The sequence below is a fragment of the Barbus barbus genome, assembly GCF_936440315.1.
Source record: "Barbus barbus genome assembly, chromosome: 7".
Classification (NCBI taxonomy): Eukaryota; Metazoa; Chordata; class Actinopteri; order Cypriniformes; family Cyprinidae; genus Barbus; species Barbus barbus.
The window spans coordinates 4,122,422-4,150,304 of NC_136735.1; the positions used below are offsets into that span (position 1 = coordinate 4,122,422).

Here is a 27,883-nt window from a genome sequence, read left to right on the forward strand (position 1 = left end):
GTGACAGGAGAGATCTGCGTGAGGGCGACATGTTTCAGGTCGATGAGGAAGTCAGAGAAGCCGCATAGTTTGAGAGTAGGAGGACACGATCAAGACTTTAGCTAAGCAAAGTTAACGTTTTAAATAGAGATGCACCAATCGACCTGTGTTGTGCCAGATATTGCTTGTGCAGCCTGCCTTGCCACAGCAGAACTGTTTTGTGTCTCCGAGCAACACAGGGGTTTTTTTAGTTACTGAATGAATCCACGATTTTTAACAAATCAAGTGAGTCAATGATTCAGTAATCCATTCATAAACACAGTTGCTTGCCTCGTTTCTGAATGAATCAGCTGTTTGAACAAATCTGTTGAACTCACTTATTCAAACAGCCATTTGCTGCCACCTACTGGTTTGGTTTCACTTTATTTTATTTTCATTTAAAATTATCATTGCATTTTTTTCAATATTTCCTATTTGTATGTTTAAAAATATTTTATCTATAAAATATTTGTAAAATAAAATGTATCTTATAACATTATTTATGCATTTTAAATTTTGCAGTGTAAATTAATTTATGCCACCTCAGCTTCATCAAGCAGTTTGAGCAAATACATTTAATGCCACTTAAGATGCAGCTTTGCAGCTGCAGTGGAAAGATGGAGTTTGTTGATACTGATTTCATTTGAATGGTAACAGCTCCATAGCTCAATTTCAGAAAAAAAAACAGAATCCGAAGAAAATTGTAATCGGTGCATCTCTAATTAAAATAATAATAATAATAATAATTGTTGGTTCTACATCTGTCAAAAGATAGGCATAGGTAAAATGTAATGGAATGTATGGATGATAGTAATTACAGTATATGGCTATATTTAAAGTCTATTTATAAATAATATTAATTGCTAATTCTTGCCATCTTGTTTAATTCAATTATCTTCACAGATTGTATTAAAGGACTCTCGTCCTGTAATACTCTCTCAAAGCAGTTGTTCCTGTGTTGCTGGCACAGCAGTGTGCAACCACATTGTTGCACTACTCTACCAGGCAGCACACTACTCACAGCTTGGCCTTAGTGCAGTTCCTCCAGTTCGCAGCTGCACTGAAGCTGAGCAAAGCTGGCACAAACCAAGGACAATGGTGAGTTTAAATCGATTGCTTATAAAAATGATATATTTAAAGGTAAGTTATGGATAATGCAGTAAATTAATTATTAAATACAATAAACATGTTTTGAATTTAAAATTGTATTTACTAAGTTGTAAAGAGTATTATTAAAAGATAATACAAACACTGCTCTTAGGGTACATAATTTTTCTTGATAATTTCTTGGTAATTTCTGTGAACAGTGGCCATTATTCAGAAATATTTGACTGCTGAATTGACCTACTATAGTAAGAATATAAGAATATTAGTATTGTAAAATATTTTTTGTAATAATCATATTATTATTATTATTTTTATTATTAACATGTCTCTTGTGTATCCCTAGGGAATCAAGCCTGGTCCTGTCAATAAAATGGTGCTTCTGTCTGCAAGACCCAAAGAAAGGAAACTTGCTGAGGGATTAAGGTGAGACACTTCAATTCTTCATTGTAGTTTTTTCAAATTCATACAACAACAACAAAAAAAGATGAATATGTATGAAATAAAAAATATGAACGATTAGACAACAGATTATGAACTAAGGAATTTACCTTTTGATGAACATTTTTATTCCATTTTAGGAGTACCCTTTACAAGGGTGTCACCAGTGAGCTGCCTGACCTGTCAGTCCTGCAGTCCTGCAAGTGGCAGAGGTTTACAAGGACTTCGCCAGTGCTACAGCCCCTTTGATCACCACAATTGGGATTTCCAGTGAGGATTCTTTGGTGGATTCTGCCTTTGGCAAAGTTCAAGCTGGAAGCGTGCTATCATACCAACAGCCACCAGCAACAACTCGCAACATTAGTACACATCCTGATGCCCCAGCACCACCACCTTTGCCACTTCATGGTTACAGCCTTGACACATCTGTCTGCTTGTTTGTCCACAGCAAACATGAACAATTACACATGAGGTCATTGGAGGTGACTTTGGAAATGGCTCACAATATCGAGACAGCCACCAAAGACCAAAGTGCATCCCTTGATTGGCATTCTGTCAGAAAACCAAGGGTAACATCATCTCGTTTTAGGGAGGTTTGTCATGTGCGTGGCCAGAGCTCAGCTGAACACCTGGCTGAAAGAGTGTACAAAGGAACTCGCCAGACAGCACACATGAAAAGAGGACTGCAAATGGAATCTGCTGCAGTTGAGGAATACTGTCTCCTGCAAGAAGTAAACTATTATCCTTGTGGATTTATGATTCATCCCGATGCACCTTGGCTGGGGGCTTCTCCTGACGGGATTATTTTTGACCCTAAAGAGCATCATGTTTTTGGCCTTTTGGAGATCAAATGTCCAAATGTACAAAGTTACGTAGACTGTCCTTACCTTAAATTTCACAATGGCACACCAGAACTGAAAGAACAGCATGCCTACTATTGGCAGGTTCAGGGACAAATGCTGATCTCAGGATTGGACTGGTGTGATTTTGTCATTTATGCACAGGATGACATGATGGTCCAGCGCATCTACAAAGACATCAAAGTATTTCAGACCATTCGAGAGAAAGCTGACCATTTCTTTTTTTACTTTTACCTGCCAAGATGCCTACAGGTATAGAAAACACACAAACAAACAAACAAAAAAAACACAGAATACAAATAATCATTTAATATTGTATTTACACAACATCACTGTACAGGAAATGTTTAACACTGTATCAAAGTTATTTATATTTACATATTTACATTACTGCAGTGCAAATGTATAAAGTTATATATATTTACATGTTTACATTACTGCAGTGCAAATGTATAAAGTTATATATATTTACATGTTTACAGTACTGCAGTGCAGCCAACATTGTATAAAATAATTTATATACATGTTTATATTATTTATTACAAAAATAAATCTAAAATCAGTCTCCAACAAATGTTTTCTTGTCTTTAATCCTTTGCCCAAGCTTTCACTAATGGGCCATTCTGGTAATTTACAAGGAGGCAAGCAACAGTGTATAGCTGGTTGATGCTCCCTGTAATAGAAAGAGGGATGACTGTGTCAAACAGCTTGTGTTGCTTCACCCTGCGGATGAGACGCTCAACGTGGACCCTCAGCCGAGCAATGGACTGTGTCTCCCTCACCTCATCAGCCGATATCTGTTCCCTCTTCGACAGGTAAGCAGGTCTGTAGACTTTGCATGGCACACAGTCATCAACAAGAAACCCTTTGTCAACCATTATTGCCATACCAGGTTTCAACAGAGACACAATCCCAGACTGCTTAAAAAGTTCCTTATCACTGACAGAACCTGCATACAGGGATGAGACAAAGGTGACTGCGCCATGTGGTGCCATGCCGATTAATCCCTTGAAGGTGCAGTGGGACTTGTAAGTGGAAAAGACTTCACTTTGAAGCAGAAGTGAGGATGGAGTTTGGCAACGCAATTCTGTGCAGTCAATCACCACTTGTGTGTCTGGGTAGTCCTGGAACTCATTGGGTAGATGAGCCTTGATTGCCTCCTCAGACATCCAGATGCGGACAGACCCAAGAACAGTGTACAAAAAATTGGCCCAGGTTGTAATAATTCGGCTAACTGTGGACTGATGGATGTTGAATCTGTGGGCAAGATCCCTCTGTGTTAGGCCAACTGAGAGTTGGACCATGAAGAGGAAGAACTCATCAATGGGCTGCAGGGACTGACCCTGTAAAAACAACAAGGTTTCCAATTATGTGCATATAATGTGCGGGCTAGGCTTCCACTGAAAATATAGAATTAAGTTTTGTTCTTCTATTTCTTTATTTACCCATCCACTGCTTGTTGTTCCAACGTCACGCCTCATTGTAGTTGCTCTTACTCTGGACACACGAATCATGTTGTGGGATGCAGGTTCAATGAGTTTCCAGAAAGCCATTAAATGGCTGTAAGTTCCGAACCTAAAGTAGATGTAGGACATGTTATAAATGTACATAAATTACAAACTGAAATGAATTACCTACAACAATTCTAAATATTAAATTTAAAAATATAATCAAATAATATATATATATATATATATATATATATATATATATATATATATATATATATATATGTATATGTGTGTGTGTGTTATATATATATATATATATATATATATATATATATATATATTATCAGTACTCAAAAACAATGCCAGCAAGAATGCAAGCTGCTATCGAGGAGAAAGGAGACCATACAAAATAAAAATAAAATCTATGTTTTTTTTTTTGGCTACTATGTGTGAATCAAGACTAGTTGTTTCAGTTTGCCTAATAAATGAAAATAGACAATAACATTTTTAGTTTAAAACACGTTTTTGACAGATTCCTAAAATATTTGTGTTTACTCTTCATTATGACAAGTGGTCTATAATAAATTCGTTAAGCATACACACACACACACACAGTATCTTATATTGTGCAGTACGTAAGGGTTTTAAATCGTACCTTGTGTAGAACCTTATATCATCGTCAGAAGCCGCAAATCGTCCCAAACAAAATCTTTGACTGACCGACAACTCCTCCACCTGTCTCCTTAGTCGCTCCACCTCCTTACGGAGATCTTCAGTCTGATCCAGTGCCTTATCAACTGCCGCGGGTTCTGGAACTGAACAATAATCATGTTCCAGATGCTGGGCACCAATCGGCACGGGATCCTCATCCACTTGAGAGTCAACCTCCCTTTTTTGCCATACCCCGGTGCGCCTTGGTTCAGCAACGGAGTAGCCGTTCCACTGGAATAAGGTGGGTACTGCCCCTTTCCTCAGCAAGCGACGCGCTTTAGGGGTCAATGGCTCGATCAAATCATCACTAATAAAGTGGCGACTGCAGACCCTTGTATGAGATGTGATGTTAAATCTCTCACGTCGAATGTTGTGAATCCACTTTCTACGTGTTTCTTCGTCCACGGGAAAAGTGTGGAAACTCAGTACAGAGTTGAACTTTGAGGAGGCTTCACATAACGGGACACAACAATGTTCAGCCGAACTACTGTCTTCCCGCCGTTGATATTTAAACTTTCTGCAAGCCATTACTATAATATATAACTATATAATACTATATTTAATACTTAAATTATAAATCGCTGTCAAATGAATGTTATGAAATAGTTTTGCCGGTATCCTTCGCTATAGAATGCGCTATGCGGAAGTAAATAGGCTGACTGAGATTCTACCGGAAATACGTCAGCAGCGTTCGTGCATAGAGTCTATTGCAGGCTGGGAATTCTCACACTCATCCAGGCCACACAGAAGAAAATAGAGGCCAAAATGGTATATTTTGGGGCACAACAGCTTGTCTCTGGAGCAGTATTTGTCCATATTTTAAAGCTTTATATTCTGCATCTGCATTTTGCTTCTCTCATCCTTTCTTCACTCCACAGATTGAATTGCATGCCTCATCTTTCTTTCTATTCTCTCTTTCCTTTCTTCCAACTCAGACTTGTATTTCCAGACTGCAGTCTCATTTCTGTTTTCTAAAAAAGTTATAAATTTATATTTAATTTAAAAAGTTTAAATTATATGTCAACTACAAAATAACCCGTGAATGTTAATTTATTTAATGAATTTGAGTATAATTACTGAACGTTAAAGGTTGGCCCACTTTACCTGAATTCCACTGGCCCACTTTATCTAACACATTCAGCCAAAGTGGGCCAGTGATATTTAAACACCTTACAATATTTTTTTGTTCTTTGCATTCCCTTAACTGTGTTAACTATGGAAACAAAAGCAGCAGGAACTGTCCCAATAATATTTGTTTCCATTTAGTGAGCAACCTTATAATTTAGAAATGAAAATCTTATGTCGAAAAATCTACTTTTCACCATGACGCAGTCCTCCTCTGAGGTGTGGCCACACCCCCCAGTGTCACATTGCATCAACCAAAACTATTTTATCATTTATAGAAACAGTGTCCCTCTAAGTAAGAACCATTATGCTCCGAAAGTGCAAACCCATTGAGCACAGTACAATCAAACTTAAACGTTTACCTGATGGCACACTTTACCTGAATTCAACTATTAATATACATTTTCTTACTTTTTTAAATTAAAAATAAATTAACCTAAATTTACTATATTCTATCATCAAAGATCTTGTATATTAAATATCACAAAACAGCACCCATTGGCTGTTTATTATATACAGTACCAGCGAGTAAAACACATGCAGCAGTTTCTGGCTGTGGCACCCAGAGGAATGTAATGAGGCATTTCTCTGTAAACAGAAGCAGAGCGTAATCAGTAAAGATAAAATGACCTCCGTAAAAATGTGCTCAAACAAATAAACAAATGTCAAGAAAACAGATGTGGAGTTTCATTTAACCTTTTTATTTATTTATTTATTTATTATATATATAATTATTTGTCTAGGGTTGGATATGTGATCGACACATATCGTTGGATATGTGATTGATAGGCGTTTGAATGGATGGTTAATTGTTTTGTGAAAGTTGACCTTAGTTTGAAGAAATTGTTAATAAGGCATCCAAAATATTTAAGCTTAATTCTGCATTTGAAGCACTGTAATTACATAGTTAATTAAAAGAGAGCGGTGAAAAGCAATGTTACTGTGTCAGGGTTTGAGAAAACCCACCTTCAAGATTGTCATCTAGTGCAGTGTAGCGCCATAAAGTGTTCATACTTAAAAATACACTGACTCTAAATGGTGTTCTTTACATAAGTCACTGTTGTAGTCGTTGTTTCTCTTTTCTTTTTGCGTCTTCTTTTCTTTCTCCCCACTATTCACCTCAGTGTCTTCCTCATCCATTCCTCTATTTGTCCCTCCTGTATTTCTGTTTCTTTGCCCAAACAACAGTGACATTCCCATCTGAAACAGAAGACCACTGGCTGCTGTACGGATCATGAGGGTGATGAAGTCGTCGACAGCTGTGTCCATGCTGTTAATGCGGCTAGAATCGCTGACTGTAAAAAAAATCCAAATCGTTAGGTGATGAGCATGGCGGACGCTGCGAAACGAGGGTTGGCTGCATTTGCGTCTGTGCTTAAATGATCTCATCTGAAACCTGAGATATTTAACACTGTTGACGGCAGTTATTGTTGAGGACGAATTTCTTAATTTTCTTGCTGCTAAAACTAAAACTCTAAGCCAGGATGAAATTGTCCTGTTGGCCGCAAAGACGTTTGATTCTCATTGGATTGAGGCCTCAAACTGTTTGAATTATATGCTACAACTCAACTGAATGTTTCTCATAAAGGGTCACAGAAAGACGTTAATAACATAAAAAGCTCTCTTAAAGTGATGAACGAATGCGGTATCCCCAGATTTGTTTCACATTATTTGGATGAGCTGCCGCCAGTGTCATTTGATCGTATCGATGTTTCATGTTTGCTTAGAAGAATGGAGCAGCTGAGTGCTGAGCTTTATTCTATGAAACATGCACTGCAACTACATGTTAATGTGGGTGAAGATCTACGATCTACGGTGGATATTAATCGAAGAGTGTGTGCTCTGGAGCAATCGACGGATTCGACACAAGGCGGTGGTTCGGAGGTGTCGGCAGCAATGGTCAGAGCTACACGGATCGAGGGTACGGCATTCAGGGCCGCATCGGCGGAAACTTTGGGGACGGGCATTGGCGAAGGAGCTGCGGTGGCGAGGTCCTTATCTTTGAATGCTCAGAGAGTGGAAAGTGCTGTGACAATGGAGGGAGCTACAGGATTAACATCTTCCTCAGATTGTCCGAAGTGGAGTCGCGTGGTGAAAAAGGGTAGTCGACAAGGTTTTGAGAATGCTGGTGTCACTAAATCAAGGACGCTTCCTGTTATTCTCAGGCAGAAAAAGAAGTCAGGTAATGTCATGTCTGTTGTTGGTACTGGAGCTGTGGGCAACATCAGAATGGTTAAGACAAAAACTGAGTGTTTTTGTCTCCAAGTTTACACCTGACTTAGATGCCTTGATTTTGTCTGAGAATCTGAAAGAAAAAATTGGTCGCAATGTTGCTTGTCAGAAGATTGAAACTTTGCAAAGCAGATACAGGTCATTTAAAGTATCTGCTGAATGCAATGAAGTCAATGAAATGTATGACCCGCAGCTCTGGCCTGAAGGGGCTTTTGTTAGACTCTAGTATGAGCCGCGTAGAGTGAGAGTCATTGGGTGCTAATTCTGCACCAGTCGCTGGGGAAAGTGTTCGCCTTCGGGTAGAATAAACAAGTTTTGGTGCCACCATGGACATTCGGGTTATGTCATACACAGGGCTTATGGAACAAGCCGGATCCGGATCCACAAGCTGATTCTTGATGGCTGTGTGATAACTGCTACCATAGATTAAAACTTTTTTTTTTTTCGTGGACATACTGTTTGGAAAATCCTTTATATTAACTGACTGTCACAGAGCCACTGGCTCTTAGAATCACTTTCACTATAATCAATATAACATCCATTTAATCAGAGATTAGACACACAAGGAGTCTATGTTGACTCTCAATGACATCAGTTCACTAATAGATGATTGTCATTATAAATATATAACAACCAACTACTAATCATTTTCTCTGGGCTTTTGAGTCGTAACAAATATGTTCGAAGAACACATGGCTACAACAGCCAGAGGAGAAAAAAAAACACACATGTCAATGGTGATGCTGTTTGTGGGGTTGTATAGATCTTTAATGTATCTGTAATGTATCTTTAATGTATTTTACTTCAGTTCATTTCAGTTAGTTGTTCTTGTGTTTCTGTTTTCTGTCAGTGATTCTGGTTGTTAACAGCAGGTGTTCATCATTAATGCTCAATCAGCACTTAATTAATCACTTAATTACTTAGTGAACTCAGCTGAAATAAGTTCAGAGCACTCATAATTGTTAGTTTTAAAAAACTTAAATGGTTTAAGACAATAACCCCCGGTTTCACAGACAAGGCTTAAGCTAGTCCCAGACTAAAATGAGCATTCTCAACTGAAAATATCTTGCTCTGACATATCTTAAATAGGTCAGAGTCATTGTTCTGTGTCAAAATGCACACCTTAATGTTTTCAACTAAGGCATTTTTGTAAAAGTTGCTTAAATATCTTAATTTAACTAAGGCCTAGTCCTGGATTAAACTAAACCCCATTTGTGAAACCGGGCCTAAGTTTCCTCAAACAGTTTGAGTTAGCTTAACTTGTCAGGTTTTTAAGGCAATTAGTTTACTCAAACGGTTGGAGTTACTTTAACTTGTTGGGTTTTACAGTGCAGTGAAGTTTTGAGAACGTTCTGGGAACATCAGATTTCCAAATAAAATCTGGTCCCTTAAACGTTCTGAGAAAGTCCTGAATGTTCTGTGAAGATCCTCCAAATAACGTCCCCCAACCCTTTAAAGAACTCAACATCGTGACCATCTCAGAATGTTGACATTAGACAATGTCCTTGACCCCAGTGAGGATGTTCTGAGGACGTTCTGGGAACGTAACATTTTTAGCGGGGTTAGACGTCATTTTGTGTGTATTTGGTCGCTTAAGCTCAACAAATAACCGCATTACGTCAAGAAATCAGTTTTATCCAACAGCTACAGTAATGGCGGTCTTCATTTTGTTGACTTTGCAACGTTAAATAATACCTTTAAGATTAACTGGTTGAATTACTTGACAAAAATGTCCAGTATTTGGAATATTATACCAGAATATGTCTTTTCACAGTTGTGAGGTTTGAATTTTCTATTGTTATGTGACTACAGTATTGAGAAGATCGCTGTTGCTCTTTCTAATTTCCACAAACAAGCACTTTTAGCATGGTCTGTGATTTTCAAACACAATTTTTCTCCAACTAGTTAATTCATTTGGAATAATAAGAATATATGTTATAAACACAAGTCCCTATTTTTTGAGAAGTGGTTTAAGAATGGTATCAATCGGGTTAGTCAGTTATTTCATCAGAATGGTTACTTGTTTACTTATAAAGAATTTCTTACCATAATTTTCCTGCTACTCCAAAACAGTTTGCTACTGTGTTTGGTGCTATTTTCCGAATAGTGTAATTATGTTATTTAAGGGCTATAACTGTGCTTTGACAAGTTCTGAAATGCCTCTTCCAGACCCAGTTGACACATACGTGTGACCATAGAATAACCAATACGGCACGTTCCCCTTAAGTCAAATCGGGAACGTTGAACAGCAGCACTTTTAAAACCAAAAGAGGACGTTTTAGGAACGTCTCTAATGTTCTGTAAAGGTTTGGGACTTTCGTCACCTTTACAGGACTATAAGGGAATGTTGCGCAAGATTGCGAGAACGTCCCCTCCTACCGGGGATAGGCTATTGCATGTTTTATTTGTGCGCAGAAATGAAAAAAGGGCATATCATATCATGTATATCAAGTCTTTATTTTATTTATTTATTTAGGTTTTGTAAATACATAATGAAAAAGTTTGTTTTATTCCCATTTAATAAGCCTAATTGAACGAATAGGCAACTTCGCTGAGGTACTGGAAAATAGTCATCTATTCAAAAATACAGGAAATTTGTGGTGGTGGAGGATAAGATTCAAACATTGTATCAGAATTATGTAGCAGTATATACGGATCCAAAGATCCTACAGGAAGAACAGCATATACATTTACCATTCCATCTTTACAAGTATCTATCAATAGGAGAACATCAGATCACCTGGCAGTTTATACAGTTGAGTTAATAGCAATTGCAACAGCTCTGCACTGGGTAGATTAACAAGTTCAACTAAACAAAGTTATTCTGTGCTCAGATTCAAGTTCAGCATTAATATCCTTACAGTCATTTTCATCTCGGAGTAGGCAAGACAGTTAATGAAATATATGAAACTCTTTTCAGACTTCACAATTTGAATATAGTGGTTACATTTATGGGTGCCAGCTCACAGGGGAGTTAAAGGCAATGAAATAGCAGATTCATTAACAAAGGAAGCAATTAGCAATTACAATCAACATTTTATTTAGCAAAACAGAAATAAAGACAATAATTAAATGTAAAATCATCATCAAATGGCAAGATAAATGGAACAAGGAAAACACAGGCAGGCACCTTTATACAATCCAGAAGGAAGTGGGAAGGATGAGGAAGACAGGGCGAAGTACCAAGGAGGAAAACATATCAAGATTAAGACTGGGTCACACAAGTCTAAATAAGACTTTATATCTCATTGGAAAACATCCAATAGGTCTGTATGAGCGTTGTCAGGAGGAAGAATCAGTAGAACATGTACTATGTCACTGCCAAAAATATATTACAAAAAGAGAAATATTCAGAAGGACACCACAGGAGATACTAGATGCAAAACAAATACTGGGTCAAACAGGAAATTGTAATTCTTTAATTGTTTTCTTGAGTGAAACTGGGTTCATAAATAGAATATAAAGTATAAAGAGAGAAATAATTGATTATGTTAAGTTTTTTTTTATGTAGCCTATTTAAAAGCTTTCCTGTAGCTGAAATAGTAGAGCATGGCGCTAACAACGCCAAGGTCATGGGTTCGATTCCCATGGAAAGCAAGAGCTGATAAAATGAAAAAACTGTAACATGAATGCAATGTAAGTCGCTTTGGATAAAAGTGTCTGCTAAATGCATAAATGTAAATTTAAAACAACCTTGGTAGAACACAAGGTGTCCTTTACCAAGTTTGGTTGTTATAAAATTGCACCTTGCAACTTTGTGTGTTGTTCATTTATTTTTCAACATTAGATCAACACATCAGGACCAAATCAAGGATTTTCAAGACATTCATAAAGTCATTCTAATCCAACAAATACAAACAAAAATAATATTATCATCATTGCAAAATATTTATCTATTCACATTTTGTTGCAGAAACCAATTACAGATTTGACAATAATGCAAAAATTACATTACCTACATTACATTACACATTTTTACTAATTTCCCTTTCTTTCATGTAGCCTATGATGAGTGGATCGCGGTTATAGCCTATCCGCTGGCGCTGCGGGTAACCTACAAAAAAATACGTTACAATTGTATTAATTGTGGGTGAGCGGATGAGAAATCATGCATGATCATTAGCTTTTGTTTTATAAATAAAAGTTTATTTAAAGGGGTGGTTGATTGCGATTTCACTTTTTTCATTTTAAATAGTGTGTAATGTTTCTGTTGGTGCATGAACAGTATCTGCAAAGTTGCTGCGCTGAAAGTTCAATGTAAGCGGAGATATCGTGTTTTAAAAATCAGGAAGATTAATGCCTACAAAAATTACTCAAATGGAACTACAACGAGATACTTCCCGGGTTTTATACGTAACAAACCCATAAATTTGCATCAACCCTCCCTCCGGAACATGCAAAAAAGGGGGCAAGGCCATGTTCTGCGGCTTTGTCGAAGACGAAGTGTTATAGTGGAGAGCTGTAGCCATGCCGTCGAAAGTGTGTTATTTTCACCCAGCTGTCAGGTCTTCTGTGTTCGGGCTTCCTACGGATGCTGTAGTTCGTCAACAATGGTTAAAATTTATGTTTGATTATGTTCCTGACAATTACAATCGTAACTTAGCTCTCTGTGCTGTGCATTTTACGAAAGACAGCTTCCAGAATCTACACGAGTTCAATGCCAGATTCAACCAGAAACTATCACTAAAACATGGAGCAGTTCCAACTTTAAAACCAGAGGCAGCAGTTGTTGGGCCACAACCTGTAAGTATAGATTTAATCATTTTAAATGTATTTGCATGTTTAATTTCAGACGTAATGTTTTAGTTTTATCAAGGACGTAAACAAATGCCAACGCTGGCTTTAGTAGCCAGTTAGTTATGCTATTTCGTGTGTCTATGACAAACGCGTACAAACATTTTGGACCCGAATTTGTAATTATGTACTAATTTTGTAAATGTATTTTCCATGTATACTTTATGACGTAATTTTTCATGTAATTTCATGTATTTGTCATGTATTCAGTTATATTAAATGTTTAATCAGAAGAAAACCATATCTCAAAAGCTAACAAACAGCAGTAGCATTTTCAAGTAACAGCGTATCGAAATTCTTTGAGAGAATAATAATAATAAAAATTACCATTCAGAAACGTTTTGTAAGAGCCATGTTTGCAGAGGTTCTGCTTGACTCTCTTCATTACCGCTTTCTGGGTCTGATTCTGGCTCAAACTGATATGGCAATATTGACACCATTATTTACATTTGACCGGAGCTCATGCAACTGTCGCCCTTAAAGGTAATGGGCGTGAAGTTTCCAGACAATGTGCAGTACGCAGTTTAGCCAATCACAACACACCAGCCCAACTAACCAATCAGAGCCCATTGCCTGTTTCTGAGGGCGTGGTTTCATAGAATCAGGACGTCAACCGGTATTTCAAATGACAGAGGAGAAAGCGGCTTACAATAAAGGTGAAATTTATGAAAAATAAGGAGTTTTTTAACAAACGAAACACAAAGACATGCTATATTGCACCCCATAAACACAATCAAGCAAAAGAAAAAGGCATGACAAGTTTTGCATGAACTTTAACTTTGACATTTTTTAACTGTTGCCCTGCCTCTTAATTCTCAAACCTCGTACTTTAAATTCCTTTCTATGGTCTAGTGCTAGGAAAACACGAATGAACATTGTGCTTTGCGAGTTACCCATCGCGTGTTGGTAGGTGGCGTGTGCCACAGTTTGGTTTGCCGATTGCGAAACGTGATTGTAAACAGTTTGCCAGAATATACCCTGACCCTATTACCTCCTACTTGCAAGTAGAGGGAGAGAGAACAACATGCATCCTGGGACGTAACAGTATTAATTTGTCAGTTTGTAAAGTGGCTTGTTTTAATAAACAATTACTAAAAGTTTTAATCAAAGTAATTAAAAGTAATTAATTAAAGTTAATTAATAAAAAATAATTATTGTTTCCTTTAATTTAAATGGCACTCCATAGGAAAAAAAAATGGTTTTCTGTCTCTGTTTATCATATACAGTACTAATACATTTATTAAAAATAAAAAGATAAAATACTTTCATTTTATGAATTAAAACATGACATAATATAATAAAATATAATATCATATAAATATGCACAGTCACCAAGTAGATACACAGATACGGATATTGGCTGCGTTATTCAGATGTTTCTGAACTTTATTGTCCTTACACTGTCATTTCAGTGGACCTCATTTACACAAAAGCACATGAGTTGAGCTGAAACATTTGGGACATAGTTACTGTTTGTTCATTCTTTTTACCCTTAAAAGATCAACAGAGCAGCTGCCAATTTACCAAAGGTTGAATTTACACAACCAGTTTTTGCAGGTCATTTACGGGAAATCTGAATTGGACTGCCATGAGCTCTTCAAATCCGCTGTTTGATTCACAAAACTACACTCATTTTTACTGACAGCAGCCTTATTTAGACACAACAAATCTGAACCTTGAGCCTTTGATTCTTTGTTACATGAATTCAAAAGATTTGATTTATATTTGATTTATTAAATGTATAAAAATAGTAAACAGTTACTTCAAACATAAATACTTGCTATACTGTTAGGTTGTAGTGAACTCAAGTGTCAGTTTATTATAAAACAAATGCAAACAGACCGAGAGAGAGAGCAATTTGGACTCTGAGGGTGGTGGAGGGGGGTATAAATCTGAGCTGCTGCAGGTCCACTGATGCTCACAGAAAGAGACACACAGACAGACAGGATGGACGTGAAGCTGCTGTTTCTGATTGTTGTTCTTCTCTCCTCACCGCTCCTCACACTATGTGACCCACTGTGAGTATCAAACACACTGTTTGTTCATAGAGTCACAAATAGATCTGTTCTCAAACACTCTGATTTGATCTCCTCAGATATGTTCTGTCAGCTCCTAATTTGCTGAGGGTGGGTTCCTCAGAGAATGTGTTTGTGGAGGCTCAGGATTACTCTGGAGCAGACCTGAATGTGAAGATATTGGTAAAGAGTTTCCCATTGAAAGTCATTGAGATACTGTCTAAGTCAGTGACACTGACTGCAGACAACAATTTCCAGATCCTTACAGATATAAAGGTGAGAGTGCAATAATTACAGTGCAGTGATGTCTCAATCTCATTATTTTATTATCATTTATATATATAATTCAGACTGACTGATTATCTGTTCTGCAGATTCCTGATGATCAGTACTTATTCTCTGATGATCCTCTGGAGAAGCATTATGTGTATCTACAAGCTCATTTCCCATCCTTCACTCTGGAGAAAGTTGTCATGCTCTCATTCCAGTCTGGATATATATTTGTACAAACAGACAAGTCCATCTACACACCTGGTAGCACAGGTACAGTTAAGTGCTAAAAACATGACAAATATAAAGTGTATTGATGAACTTTAAAATATCAACATGACATTATTATGTGCATTATTAAACTGACTGCTGCTTTTTAGGGTTTATATCTGCAGAAAATAAAACCATCAGAACTCATATTTCAGTTTTTGCTTTGACCTCTTTTGCAGTTCAGTACAGGATTTTCTCTTTGACGCCCAACCTGGAACCACTCAGTCAGTCTGGAATCACAGTGGAAATCATGGTAAACACTGTCATCTCTCTCTTTCTCTCAATTCCATTCAATTCAAATAAGTTTTATCGGCATGACTTGCACAGTATTGCAAAAGCATTGTCCATTACATCAATAAGGAACAAACGATTATATAATACATAAAACAAGAATAGATCTGTAAAATAATAAGTAAATATGTATATGTATACTTTCCTTCCCCCCCCTCCACAAAAAAAAAATAAAAATAAAAAAAATTAAGAACTGATCTTGCTTCATTTTTGTCCACTGGCTGACAGTCTTAGTTTGTGAACGGCTGACACATATCTTGCTGCTGTGGTGATCATTTTGGAATTTTCCCCTTCAATGCGACTTACTTTTTCTGCATTTGGTATAAAATTTGGTTTAATTTGTTGGAATTTGGAGAAATATGCAGATCTAATGTTGTGATAGTAATCACAGTGCAGTAAGAAATGTTCCTCTGTTTCCACCTCTTTCTGCGAGCACAGTGAACACAAGCTTTGTCCAAATACCCACACTTGCGGTATTGGCCACTTGAGAGCACGGATGTAAGGATGTAAGTGCGCAAAACTGTGCCATTTCTTAAAAACGGCAAAGCGCAGTGCCCTTAACGCACACTAAACCCTAAACCCATACTATCTCAAATACCGCTCTGGAACGCTATTTAAGGCTAAATGTATCCCATCATGCATCATGTTCTGGAAATAAATCGTGAGACTTTTTGACGAGATCTCGCGAGAGGTCACGGAAACCTTTCCAATGTAAGTTAAATATTAATAATAATTAGATATTACAATATAATATTATAATTTGGTAGAAAAACAGTGTTTTTACTTTTTATTGGTGCAAAGATGAGTAGTGGTGATATTTATTTTGTACAACATTTGCAGCTGCTTTTTATCATTTAATTAGAAGCACCACAAATTAAAATTATGTCATGTTATAGGGACTACTGAAGAGACATTTAGAAGTTGATTTTAAAATGCAACTGTCTGCAAATGCAATTTAGAAGTTGATTTCTAAAATAAATCTGTGTAAACACTTAAAGTACCATAAGTGTACCATAAGTGTGTCCCATCAGGTAATGAAAAGTTCGACACACACTTGTGGTCTTCATCCTCACTTGAACACTTGGGCCAAACACAGGAAATACGTCATTTAAGTAGTCAAGTGCAAAGACTGCAAGTGTGGGTATTTGGACAAAGCCACAGTCTCTGTTCTCGTGGCTGCCATCTTTGTCTGTGCCGTCCTCTCTCTGTAGCCAGTGATCACTCAGTAGGTGCTTTGTTAGTGTCTTTCTTAATTTGTGATCTTTTACACAGCTCAGGTATTCTGCTAGCTTGTAATCTCTTTTCAGGTGTAAATACAGCACCATCTTCTTTTCTATTTTAGTGGCATCTTTCCAGTAGGCAATGTAATTTTGTTTTTGTAACTGCGTGATTTGGTTGGGCCGGATTGTGCTGTGCTGATTTGGGTGTAGTTTGAATACCATCTGTAAAAGGGCTCTCTCCCTCCCTCTCGCTCTCCCTCTCTTTTCTCTTTGTGAAGTAGTGGAAGAAGAGCTGTGTTTTTAATTTTCTGTTGAGGCAATTTAGGCTTGTGTAAGATGGATGGTTGATTTTTCTGGGGGGTTTTGTATGTACATTGTATTATAACAAAATGAAGTTTGAAATCTCAAATCTCTCTCTCTGTGCATTCTGGGAGTTTGCCCGTGCGAAAGCAGTGGTGGGGGGAGGGGGATGTGAATACTGAATGATGGAAATTCACCTATCCTTTTTTTCTCTTGGTGCTTTTTCCATTTCATCTTGATTCAGCATGGTTTGGTAAGTGTTTATGTTTGCTAATTGTTGTTGTTAAAGCGCGTTTTTACGTGGAGGGATGCCGTCTCAGGTTGAGGCGCTGTCCTTACGCAATGGTTTCAGGTGTGTACCTGCTGATGGGCAAATGGTGGAGGATGTGCTTGTTGCAACAGGAGAGGCTGTAGGCCAAGAAAATATATCCTCTGCCTCTCGCATGAACAAGGCTGTTGTGGTCTTTTTGAAAGAACAGCATCTTGTTAATCAAATAATTGAAAGGGGCCTTATTGTAAACAACAATTTAGTGCAAGTTACTCCTCTCTACACGGCTTCTTCTAAAATTATGATTTCAAATGTGTCGTCATTCATAACCAATGAAGCGTTGGAGCGCGAGATAGTTTGTTTCAGAAAAATTGTTAGTCTGTTTAAAACAATCTCTCTGGGGTGCAAACACCCAGCTCTAAAACATGTGATGTCTTTTAGGAGACAAGTAAACATGATTTTGGATTCTCCGGAGCCAATGCTGGATATATCCTTTCGTGTTAATCATGAAGGGAAAACATATATGGTTTACGCAACAACCGGTAGTATGAAGTGTTTTGAATGTGGTGATGTTGGGCATAAACGGCACGCTTGCCCGCATAAAGAACGTGAAATCGAAGGCAGTGTTTCGAGAGCAGAGATTGATATTCCTGTTTTCGTGCCTACCCAAGGAATTCGGATGAGATTGAGGGTCCACCTGAGGTAAGAGTTTCGGAAGTTAGTGTATCTGTTCTCGAAAATACTCAAACAAGTAACGAAGTGAAAACAATAACAGTGATAGTTTCTGATTTCAGAAATATTGCACTTAATGATATGAACAGAGAAACTGCTGATTCACTGAATGTTGAAAACATTGCTGTCCATGGATTGTACTCTGTACCGGGGACTAGCTGGCCACAAGATATTAATTCATGGGAACATCATATTATCTCATGCACGTGATATGTTGTGGCCACAAGCTCATTTTGTCGAGGCAACGACATCCTTATGCCGTGGCCGCTAGATGTGAAGTCGTGGCCTCGAGATGCTATGTTGAGGGAACGACATAGGGAAAATGACGATCAGTTAATGAACTTACAAGACTGTGGGATGGATAAAAATGTTTTCTTGTAGGCCTATTTTATTTTATGCTCTTTATGTAACATTTATTCATGATAAACTTCATTTGAATAATGACTATCACACGTAATACAGTCTGGTAGCCAAGGCCTATGGTTAATATAATAATTTAATAATTTCTATAATAATTAATATAATAATTTCTTAATTCTAAATAAAATATTAATGAATCCCTCTCTAATAATCCCGGGTTGCTATGGTCAAGCAGGTTTACGCATTAAACTCGTGGCCACGAGAAAAACGTGTCGTTCCCTCAACATAAAAAGTCTTGGTCACGAGAAATCGTCGTTGTTCCCTAAACATAGCATCTCACGGCCACGATATAAGGATGTCATTACCTCGACAAAATGATCTTGTGGCCACGACACAATATCACGTTCCCACGAGTTTATTAAGTGACGTTTGGAATTAGTAACGGAGGCTTGGGCTCAGCTGTTAAACTGTCAACTTTAGATTTGAATCTGTGGCGGAAGGAAGTAGTTTTGCACAAAAGAGGGCTTTTAAAGATGCCCCGTTGTTGTTTTTAATTTATTTACATACTCGTGCCGTCGAACTGTTGTATAAATGCAATATCACACTTGTAGATGTGGGATATGGCTGTATATTGGCACGCTGTGATTACCTATGGCACCCGGCCTGCCAACATACAGCCATATCTCACATCTACTCGTGTGATAATGCTCATATACAGTGGGTACGGAAAGTATTCAGACCCCCTTAAATTTTTCACTCTTCGTTATATTGCAGCCATTTGCTAAAATCATTTAAGTTCATTTTTTTCCTCATTAATGTACACACAGTACCCCATATTGACAGAAAAACACAGAATTGTTGACATTTTTGCAGATTTATTAAAAAAGAAAAACTGAAATATCACTGTCACGGTGAACACAGCAGGGAGGAACAAGGAACACGCATACGAGGAGGTAAACTCAAAGAACATACTTTTACTGGACATCAGGACAAGGCAAGGCAAACACAGACATCAAACACCGGGGATAACGAGTAGACCAGACGAAATAACATTGCACAGACAGGACTATAAATACACAGGTAAATTAACGAACATGGCTGGACAAGGATAAACTACTAATGACATGAAACGAGAACAGGAAACAAACCAAATAAGGGCACAAGAGGCAGGAACACATGACACACACGACAGAGGTCTGACAATCACATGGTCCTAAGTATTCAGACCCTTTGCTGTGACACTCATATATTTAACTCAGTTGCTGTCCATTTCTTCTGATCATCCTTGAGATGGTTCTACACCTTCATTTGAGTCCAGCTGTGTTTGATTATACTGATTGGACTTGATTAGGAAAGACCTTACAGCTCACAGTGCATGTCAGAGCAAATGAGAATCATGAGGTCAAAGGAACTGCCTGAAGAGCTCAGAGACAGAATTGTGGCAAGGCACAGATCTGGCCAAGGTTACAAAAACAATCTGCTGCACTTAAGGTTCCTAAGAGCACAGTGGCCTCCTTAATCCTTAAATGGAAGACGTTTGGGACGACCAGAACCCTTCTTAGAGCTGGCCGTCCGGCCAAACTGAGCTATCGGGGGAGAAGAGCCTTGATGAGAGAAGTAAAGAAGAACCCAAAGATCACTGTGGCTGAGCTCCAGAGATACAGTCGGGAGATGGGAGAAAGTTGTAGAAAGTCAACCATCACTGCAGCCCTCCACCAGTTGGGGCTTTATGGCAGAGTGGCCCTACGGAAGTCTCTCCTCAGTGCAAGACACATGAAAGCCCGCATGGAGTTTGCTAAAAAACACCTGAAGGACTCCAAGATGGTGACAAATAAGATTCTCTGGTCTGATGAGACCAAGATAGAACTTTCTGGCCTTAATTCTAAGCGGTATGTGTGGAGAAAACCAGGCACTGCTCATCACCTGTCCAATACAGTCCCAACAGTGAAGCATGGTGGTGGCAGCATCATGCTGTGGGGGTGTTTTTCAGCTGCAGGGACAGGACGACTGGTTGCAATCGAGGGAAAAATGAATGCGGCCAAGTACAGGGATATCCTGGACGAAAACCTTCTCCAGAGTGCTCAGGACCTCAGACTGGGCCGAAGGTTTACCTTCCAACAAGACAATGACCCCAAGCACACAGCTAAAATAAATACTTCTACTAAATACTGAGCAAAGGGTCTGAATACTTAGGACCATGTGATATTTCAGTTTTTCTTTTTTAATAAATCTGCAAAAATGTCAACAATTCTGTGTTTTTCTGTCAATATGGGGTGCTGTGTGTACATTAATGAGGGGAAGAAAATTAACTTAAATGATTTTAGCAAATGGCTGCAATATAACAAAGAGTGAAAAATTTAAGGGGGTCTGAATACTTTCCGTACCCACTGTATATATATATATATATATATACACTACTGTTGTCACAACTACTGTTGTCGTTAACTATTGCAGGTCCTTAATACTGTGTTGGTGTGGTTTGTGCTTTCAGGGCTGCAGCATAACTCAGCTGCTCATGCTGCTCGGGCTGGTGCACAGCAAAAAATCCAGAGTGAAATTAACTCTCCTGGGAGTACATGTGAGACCACACTCAAGAGTGTGAAAGTGTTAAAATAAGAGTGTTAAATTAACACTGAAGCAGAGTTAAAGTTAATGAGTTAATTAAGAGATTTATTGAGTGGTGATTGACCATTATTGAAGACACCTGATGTTAACGAGCAGAATCACCAAAGAAGAAAATCACAATTTCTGTGTCACCATTATAGTGATCAGTGTTTGCTTTAGTTGTGCTCTTGACCCTTATATTTTTAAAGTTAGATTTTGCTTTGCTGTTATAACAGAATTATAACAGACAGACAGATAAGCAAAGAGAAAAAGGAAAAAAATATATGCATATATATGTGTGTGTGTGTGTGTATTGTTTTTCCTAAATCTCTGAACTCCTTCAGAGCCAAATCTCTGATTTAGATAATTGTTGATTATAGCAGTCTTGTGATTCATTAGCATAGGATTACCAGCATTTTCAATACAATCTGAGGGATTTCTTAAAGTTGTTTGTTCAAAAATCTTTGGAAAGTGTCTAATATTTAGACACCCAAACATCAAGAATCAACCTGTGAATCTCAACAACGGTGACAATCAAAAAAAGCATGTTGCAGTGCTTTCTGGGTGTTTTCTAATGTTTAGAGTTGATCTGTTTATGCTGTTTGTCACCGTTGTTGAGATTCATACACTGAATCTTGATATCTGTGTGTGTCTAAAATAAGACTTTTTAATTTTTTTTAATTACCAGAACAACTTTCAAGGAGCCCTTTTAATTATTGAATACTGCAGAATCACAGGATTTGTATAATCAACAAGGTAAATCTGACTGTTATAGATTCTGAATGAGTTTGGCAATATAGATCAAATGATCGTTATGTAATAACATTACCAACATCACATGACTTCTTTTTTCCTTTTGTTTGTCTCTCTACTGTAACTCAGTTACAGTATCCAAACAAAATCTAACTTAAAAAATGTATGGGTCAAGAGCACAACTAAAGCAAACACTCACCACTATAATGGTGACACAGAAATTGTGATTTTCATCTTTGGTGATTCTGCTCGTTAACATCAGGTGTCTTCAATAATGGTCAATCACCACTCAATGAATCTCTTAATTACCTCATTAACTTTAACTCTGCTTCAGTGTTAATTTAACACTCTTATTTTAACACTTTCACACTCTTGAGTGTGGTCTCACATGTACTCCCAGGAGAGTTAATTTCACTCTGGATTTTTTGCTGTGTGGGGTTGTGGTTGTGGACCAAGTTGCTGCTCTTTTTTCTATACTTTACTATATTTCAGCTTTACCAAGAAATAACACTTTAGCTCTCTCGCACTAATTTGTAATAGTCTTTTAAAATGCAGTGTAGAAGGAGATTCAACGATTCAATATTGCCTGTTATTTTGATGTGAATTGATTTCCAGTATCTTCTGTTTTGTCCAGTTTGCCTCCTTATTGCTCTGTTGCAGTGCTCTTTAGTTCTTTCGTTGAAGAAGCAAAGAAATTCAAAGTTATCATGGTCACCTTAATATTGATCTAATTTTTTCTTCGGTTTGATGTATGTTTTTTTTTTTAGGCCTGCTTTAGAGGTAAAAGATTGCAACAGAATTTTAGCAGCTCAAGTGGATCATGATTTTCCAGTTCATAGAATTATATTTTACTATTCTATTTTCTTCTATTCAGTTCCATTTTGTTTTTCTCTCTCTCTCTCTCTCTCTCTCACACACACACACACACACATATTTGTTTTTGTGAATTGTGAGGACATCACATAGGTGTAATAGTTTTTTATACGGTACAAACTGTATGTGCTATTGCCCTACACCTACCCTATACCTAACCCTACCCCTTACAGGAAACTTTCTGCTATTTCAGATTTTCAGTACACTCCATTCTGTATGATTTATAAGCGTTTTGAAAAGTGGGGACATGGGGTAATGTCCTGAAAAGTCAGCTTCACCATGTAATACCTATGTCATACCCTTGTCATTATACACATTTGTGTCCTCATTCGTCACACACACTCACTAACACTCACTCACACTTTCATGACATTTCAGCTGTAATGAGCATCATTGCACTGATGATCTCATCAATCTCAGTGTTAATGCTCATTTCTGTTTCTTAAGAATCCTCAAGGCATCACAGTTTCATCAAATAAGATATTTCCAGTGAAAGGAATGAAGTCTGGAAGATACGCCATTCCTGAGATTGCCAGGTGTGTTTGTGTGTGAAAAGCACTGTGAAGACTGATCCTGAGTTAACTGACTGGATTTCATTTTCAATGATCCATGATGTCTCTTGAATTTATTTACAAACAACATTTGTAAACGTAATCTGTGTTATAAGCTTGATTTAGTCTTTTGTATAATGCTTGTTTATGAATGGTGACCAGTCCTGGGATCTGGAAGGTGGTCACACTGTTCTCAAAGACTCAGAAGACGTTTACTGCAGACTTTGAGGTCAAAGAATATGGTAAGATATGTGTCAGCAAACTCTTGTTGTGTAAGAATATGAGAAGTCAAATGATATGTTTGTTTATTTATGTGTGTGTCTCGTTTGGTTTCAGTGCTTCCAACGTTTGAAGTGAAATTAAAGCCCAGTATGTCATTCTTCTATGTGCGTGATGAGAGTCTGACAGTCGACATTGAAGCCAAGTAAGACTAAATATTTCCACTGTATTTGAAATCAATCTTTAATGTATGAGCAGCACAGCGATTTTGTATGTAAACTAAAAAATAATGTATTGTGTGCAATGAAAACTTGTCGTGATAGTTTAACATTTAAATTAACAAATAATTATCTTAGCAACAGACAATTATCTTAGCATCAGTTGTTGTTGTTATTCTCAGTTTTTTACTGGTCGTATGATCATTGTTTTAATTGTGTTAGTTACTTCCCAGTAGATCTGCACAAACACTCAAAGCACAACCATTCTCAAACAGTGTAAGAGTACACAAATAAAAATGGCGTATACCCAGATATTGTTTAAAACCTGTATGACTTTCTAAACACCATAGAAGAAATTAAATAAAAATTGCTGACTTCAAAGTAATGAAGTGGACGTGGATCAGTGACAGTCTTTCTCACCATTCAGTTTTACAGCAGAAATTGTATGTACTTTTTTAGGTACCTGTTTGGACAGAAGGTGGATGGAAATGCGTTTGTGGTGTTTGGTGTGATGGACGGTGAGAAGAAAACAAGTATTCCTTCATCTCTGCAAAAAGTTCAGGTGAGAGACATTAAACATCTTGCCAAATGGGATCAATATCATTTCTCCTCACCTAGAGGACAATTTAACCAGAAGTTAAACAGCTTTTTACTGTGTCTTGTAGACTGATGTTGCTGTCTTTCTCATATATGAATAGATCATGACAGGAGAGGGTACTGCAGAACTGACCAATCAGATGATCACTAAAACCTTTCCCGACATTAACCAGCTGGTTGGTCGATCAATCTATGTTTCTGTCAGTATTTTAACAGAAAGTGGTAAGAAAAAAATATTTATAAATAAGATAAAGATTAAAAAAATATTATAAATAAGATAAAAAAAACAGTTACTGTACATCTGTATGCACATGTTTACATGCATGTGTGTGATTGTATGTGAGAAGCTCATTGTTTGTGTGTTTCAGGCAGTGAAATGGTGGAAGCAGAAAGAAGAGGCATTCAGATTGTGATGTCACCGTACACCATCCACTTCAAAAAAACACCACACTTCTTCAAACCTGGAATGCCCTTCGACATCTCGGTATAAAACATTGACTAGATAGTTGAGAACCTGAAGGTTTATAGGAACTGAGGAACAATTATGTATATATATATATATATAATATATGTGTGTGTGTTTTGTTGGTCTGGGTTTTGTAAAAGGTCTATGTAACAAATCCTGACCAAACACCTGCTGAAAATGTGGAAATGGAGGTCAATCCTGGAGGGGTCAGAGGTCGAACAAGAGACAATGGCATTGCAAAGGTTACCATCAACCCTCCAGTAGGATCTTCTACACTGGAGATCACTGTAAGACCTGCCATCTCAACAGCACTAATGTTCAGTCAGTTTCACTGGTGATTGAATATAAAATCATACCTGTCAACACTCCCGTTTTACCCGCGAGCAGTGTTGGGGGTAACGCATTACAAGTAACGTGAGTTACGTAATAATATTACTTTTTTCAAGTAACTAGTAAAGTAACGCATTACTTTTTAATTTACAAGAAAATATCTGAGTTACTTTTTCAAAAAAGTAACGCCAGTTACTTTTTGGCAGCGGCTATTTGCACTATAGCAAATAGCATATTTTTTTAGTGACAGATGCTATTTACACTAAGTGCAAATAGCAATAGATGCTATTTACACCAAGTGAAAATAGCAGTATTTTTTAACGATATGCTATTTACACAGTGCAAATAGCTATAGATTCTATTTACACTATGTTAAAATATCAAGATTTTCTGTTATTTATACTACTTATTGCAAATAGTGGAAATTATCTGCACCTCAGTATTGTAGTACATTATAAAACAGTACGCAATAATAATGTACTGAGTGTAAATTATAATTTTAATTCAAATTTATTAAATGGATGCCACCTCATTGGGACAATAATCCCTCCCTACACCTAACCCTACCTGATTTTTTATTTTAAACTTTTTTATTATTTCCTTCATTTTTATTGAAAATAAATGCCTTTCTGATGCGATATGAGATTTGAAAAGGGAGAAAAAATTTGTTTGGCAAAAGGTGGCCTCGAACTCGGGTTGATTGCGTCAAAAAGCATACACCTTACCATCTACACCACTAAAATTGATGTTGAACTAATTTCTTTTTTTATTGTTGACTAACCCAATCACACGTTAGTGGGCGGAGTTAGTGTAAATAGCCTTTGCCAACCAGATGGGCTATTTGCACTTAGTGTAAATAGACACTCCGTTACTTTTTCCCCATTTATTGACTGACAGTGCGCTGTGTGAGCATGCTGTTACTGTAGATCTAAATGTGAATGTGCATAAAAACATATGAACAAAAAACAGTGAAATGCAAACTCAGAATATGATGCAAACTGCAATAATTAAATATGTTAAACAACACAAATGTATCTAATCCCATTTTATTAACCAATGTCTTTGCTGTTGACCTTTAATGATCCAGTTCAACCATACTAATAAGCAAAAATGACTTTAGATAAACTAACAATTGTGCTTCATTGTTTTTTTATTGCCGAAGAGTGTTACACCTTCTTATCCTGAGTTTTACTTTACAGACGTGAATTTACTTTTCCTTCACAAGATACAGGGCTTTTACATTTGTATTAATGTAATTTCTTGTATTAAAAACAATCAAGCCCTGCTCATATTTAAAAAGTAACGCAAAAGTAACGCAAAAGTAACGTAACGCATTACTTTCCATAAAAAGTAGCTAAGTAACGTAATTAGTTACTTTTTTAGGGAGTAACGCAATATTGTAATGCATTACTTTTAAAAGTAACTTTCCCCAACACTGCCCGCGAGTATCCCATATTTCACACCCATCTCCCGCCCCACTCCTGTTTTGTTATTTCTCCCGGGAAACTCCCATAATTTGTATGGGAGTTTGAACTCTACAATATGTTAAAAATGTGACTATAGCACAGGCAATAACAAATAGTCTAAAAAAATAAGAACATTTAAAATGGTAACCATATGTAAAAAAAATGTCTATGTATATGTCTATGTTCTGTAAACACTGTAAATGAACTTTAATTGTGTCCATATTTTAAAGCTTTATATTCTGCATTTACATTTTGCTCCTCTCATCCTTTCTTCACTTTCATGCCTCGACATCCTTTCCTTTCTTCCATCTCTGACTTGAATTTCCTGACTGCAGACTCATTTCTGTTTTCTAAAATAGTAAAGTATACACATACAATACAACTATAAAATAACCAGTTAATGCCAATTTATTTAATTAATTTGTATATAATAACTGAAGTTTAAAGGTCAGCCCACTTTACCTGAATCCCACCGGCCCATTTTATCTAACACATTCTGCCAAAGTGTGCCAGCAATATTTAAAGACCACACAGCAAAAAATCCAGAGTGAAATTAACTCTCCTGGGAGTACATGTGAGACCACACTCAAGAGTGTGAAAGTGTTAAAATAAGATTGTTAAATTAACACTGAAGCAGAGTTAAAGTTAATGAGGTAATTAAGAGATTCATTGAGCGATGATTGACCATAATTTAAGACACCTGATGTTAACGAGCAGAATCACCAAAGAAGAAAATCACAATTTCTGTGTCACCATTATAGTGATCAGTGTTTGCTTAAGTTGTGCTCTTGACCCTTATATTTTTAAAGTTAGATTTTGTTTGGATACTGTAACTGAGTTACAGCAGAGAGACAAACAAAAGGAAAAAAGAGGTCATGTGATGTTGGTAATGTTATTACATAACGATCATTTGATCTCTATTGCTAAACTCATTCAGAATCTATAACAGTCAGATTTACCTTGTTGATTATACAAATCCTGTGATTCTGCAGTATTCAATAATTAAAAGAGCTCCTTGAAAGTTGTTCTGGTAATTAAAAAAAAAAAATCTTATTTTAGACACACACAGATATCAAGATTCAGTGTATGAATCTCAACAACGGTGACAAACAGCATAAACAGATCAACTCTAAACATTAGAAAACACCCAGAATGCACTGCAACATGCTTTTTTGATTGTCACCGTTGTTGAGATTCACAGGTTGATTCTTGATGTTTGGGTGTCTAAATATTAGACACTTTCCAAAGATTTTTGAACAAACAACTTTAAGAAATCCCTCAGATTGTATTGAAAATGCTGGTAATCCTATGCTAATGAATCACAAGACTGCTATAACAATTATC

General features: G+C 37.0%; 1 protein-coding gene across 1 annotated transcript in view; it reads left to right on the top strand.

Moving 5' to 3' along the window:
• Positions 1–14,530: 14,530 nt before the first annotated feature.
• Positions 14,531–27,883, top strand: part of LOC306872962 (complement C3-like) — a 40,919-nt gene continuing 27,566 nt past the window's right edge. The window contains exons 1-11 of the mRNA XM_079421934.1: positions 14,531–14,754; positions 14,832–15,027; positions 15,126–15,294; positions 15,471–15,544; positions 23,140–23,228; positions 23,406–23,485; positions 23,580–23,667; positions 24,140–24,242; positions 24,379–24,499; positions 24,646–24,761; positions 24,884–25,030. Of these exons, the coding sequence (XP_079278060.1) occupies positions 14,651–14,754; positions 14,832–15,027; positions 15,126–15,294; positions 15,471–15,544; positions 23,140–23,228; positions 23,406–23,485; positions 23,580–23,667; positions 24,140–24,242; positions 24,379–24,499; positions 24,646–24,761; positions 24,884–25,030 (1,287 nt within the window). The 5' untranslated portion in view covers positions 14,531–14,650. The remainder of the gene's footprint in view (positions 14,755–14,831; positions 15,028–15,125; positions 15,295–15,470; positions 15,545–23,139; positions 23,229–23,405; positions 23,486–23,579; positions 23,668–24,139; positions 24,243–24,378; positions 24,500–24,645; positions 24,762–24,883; positions 25,031–27,883) is intronic.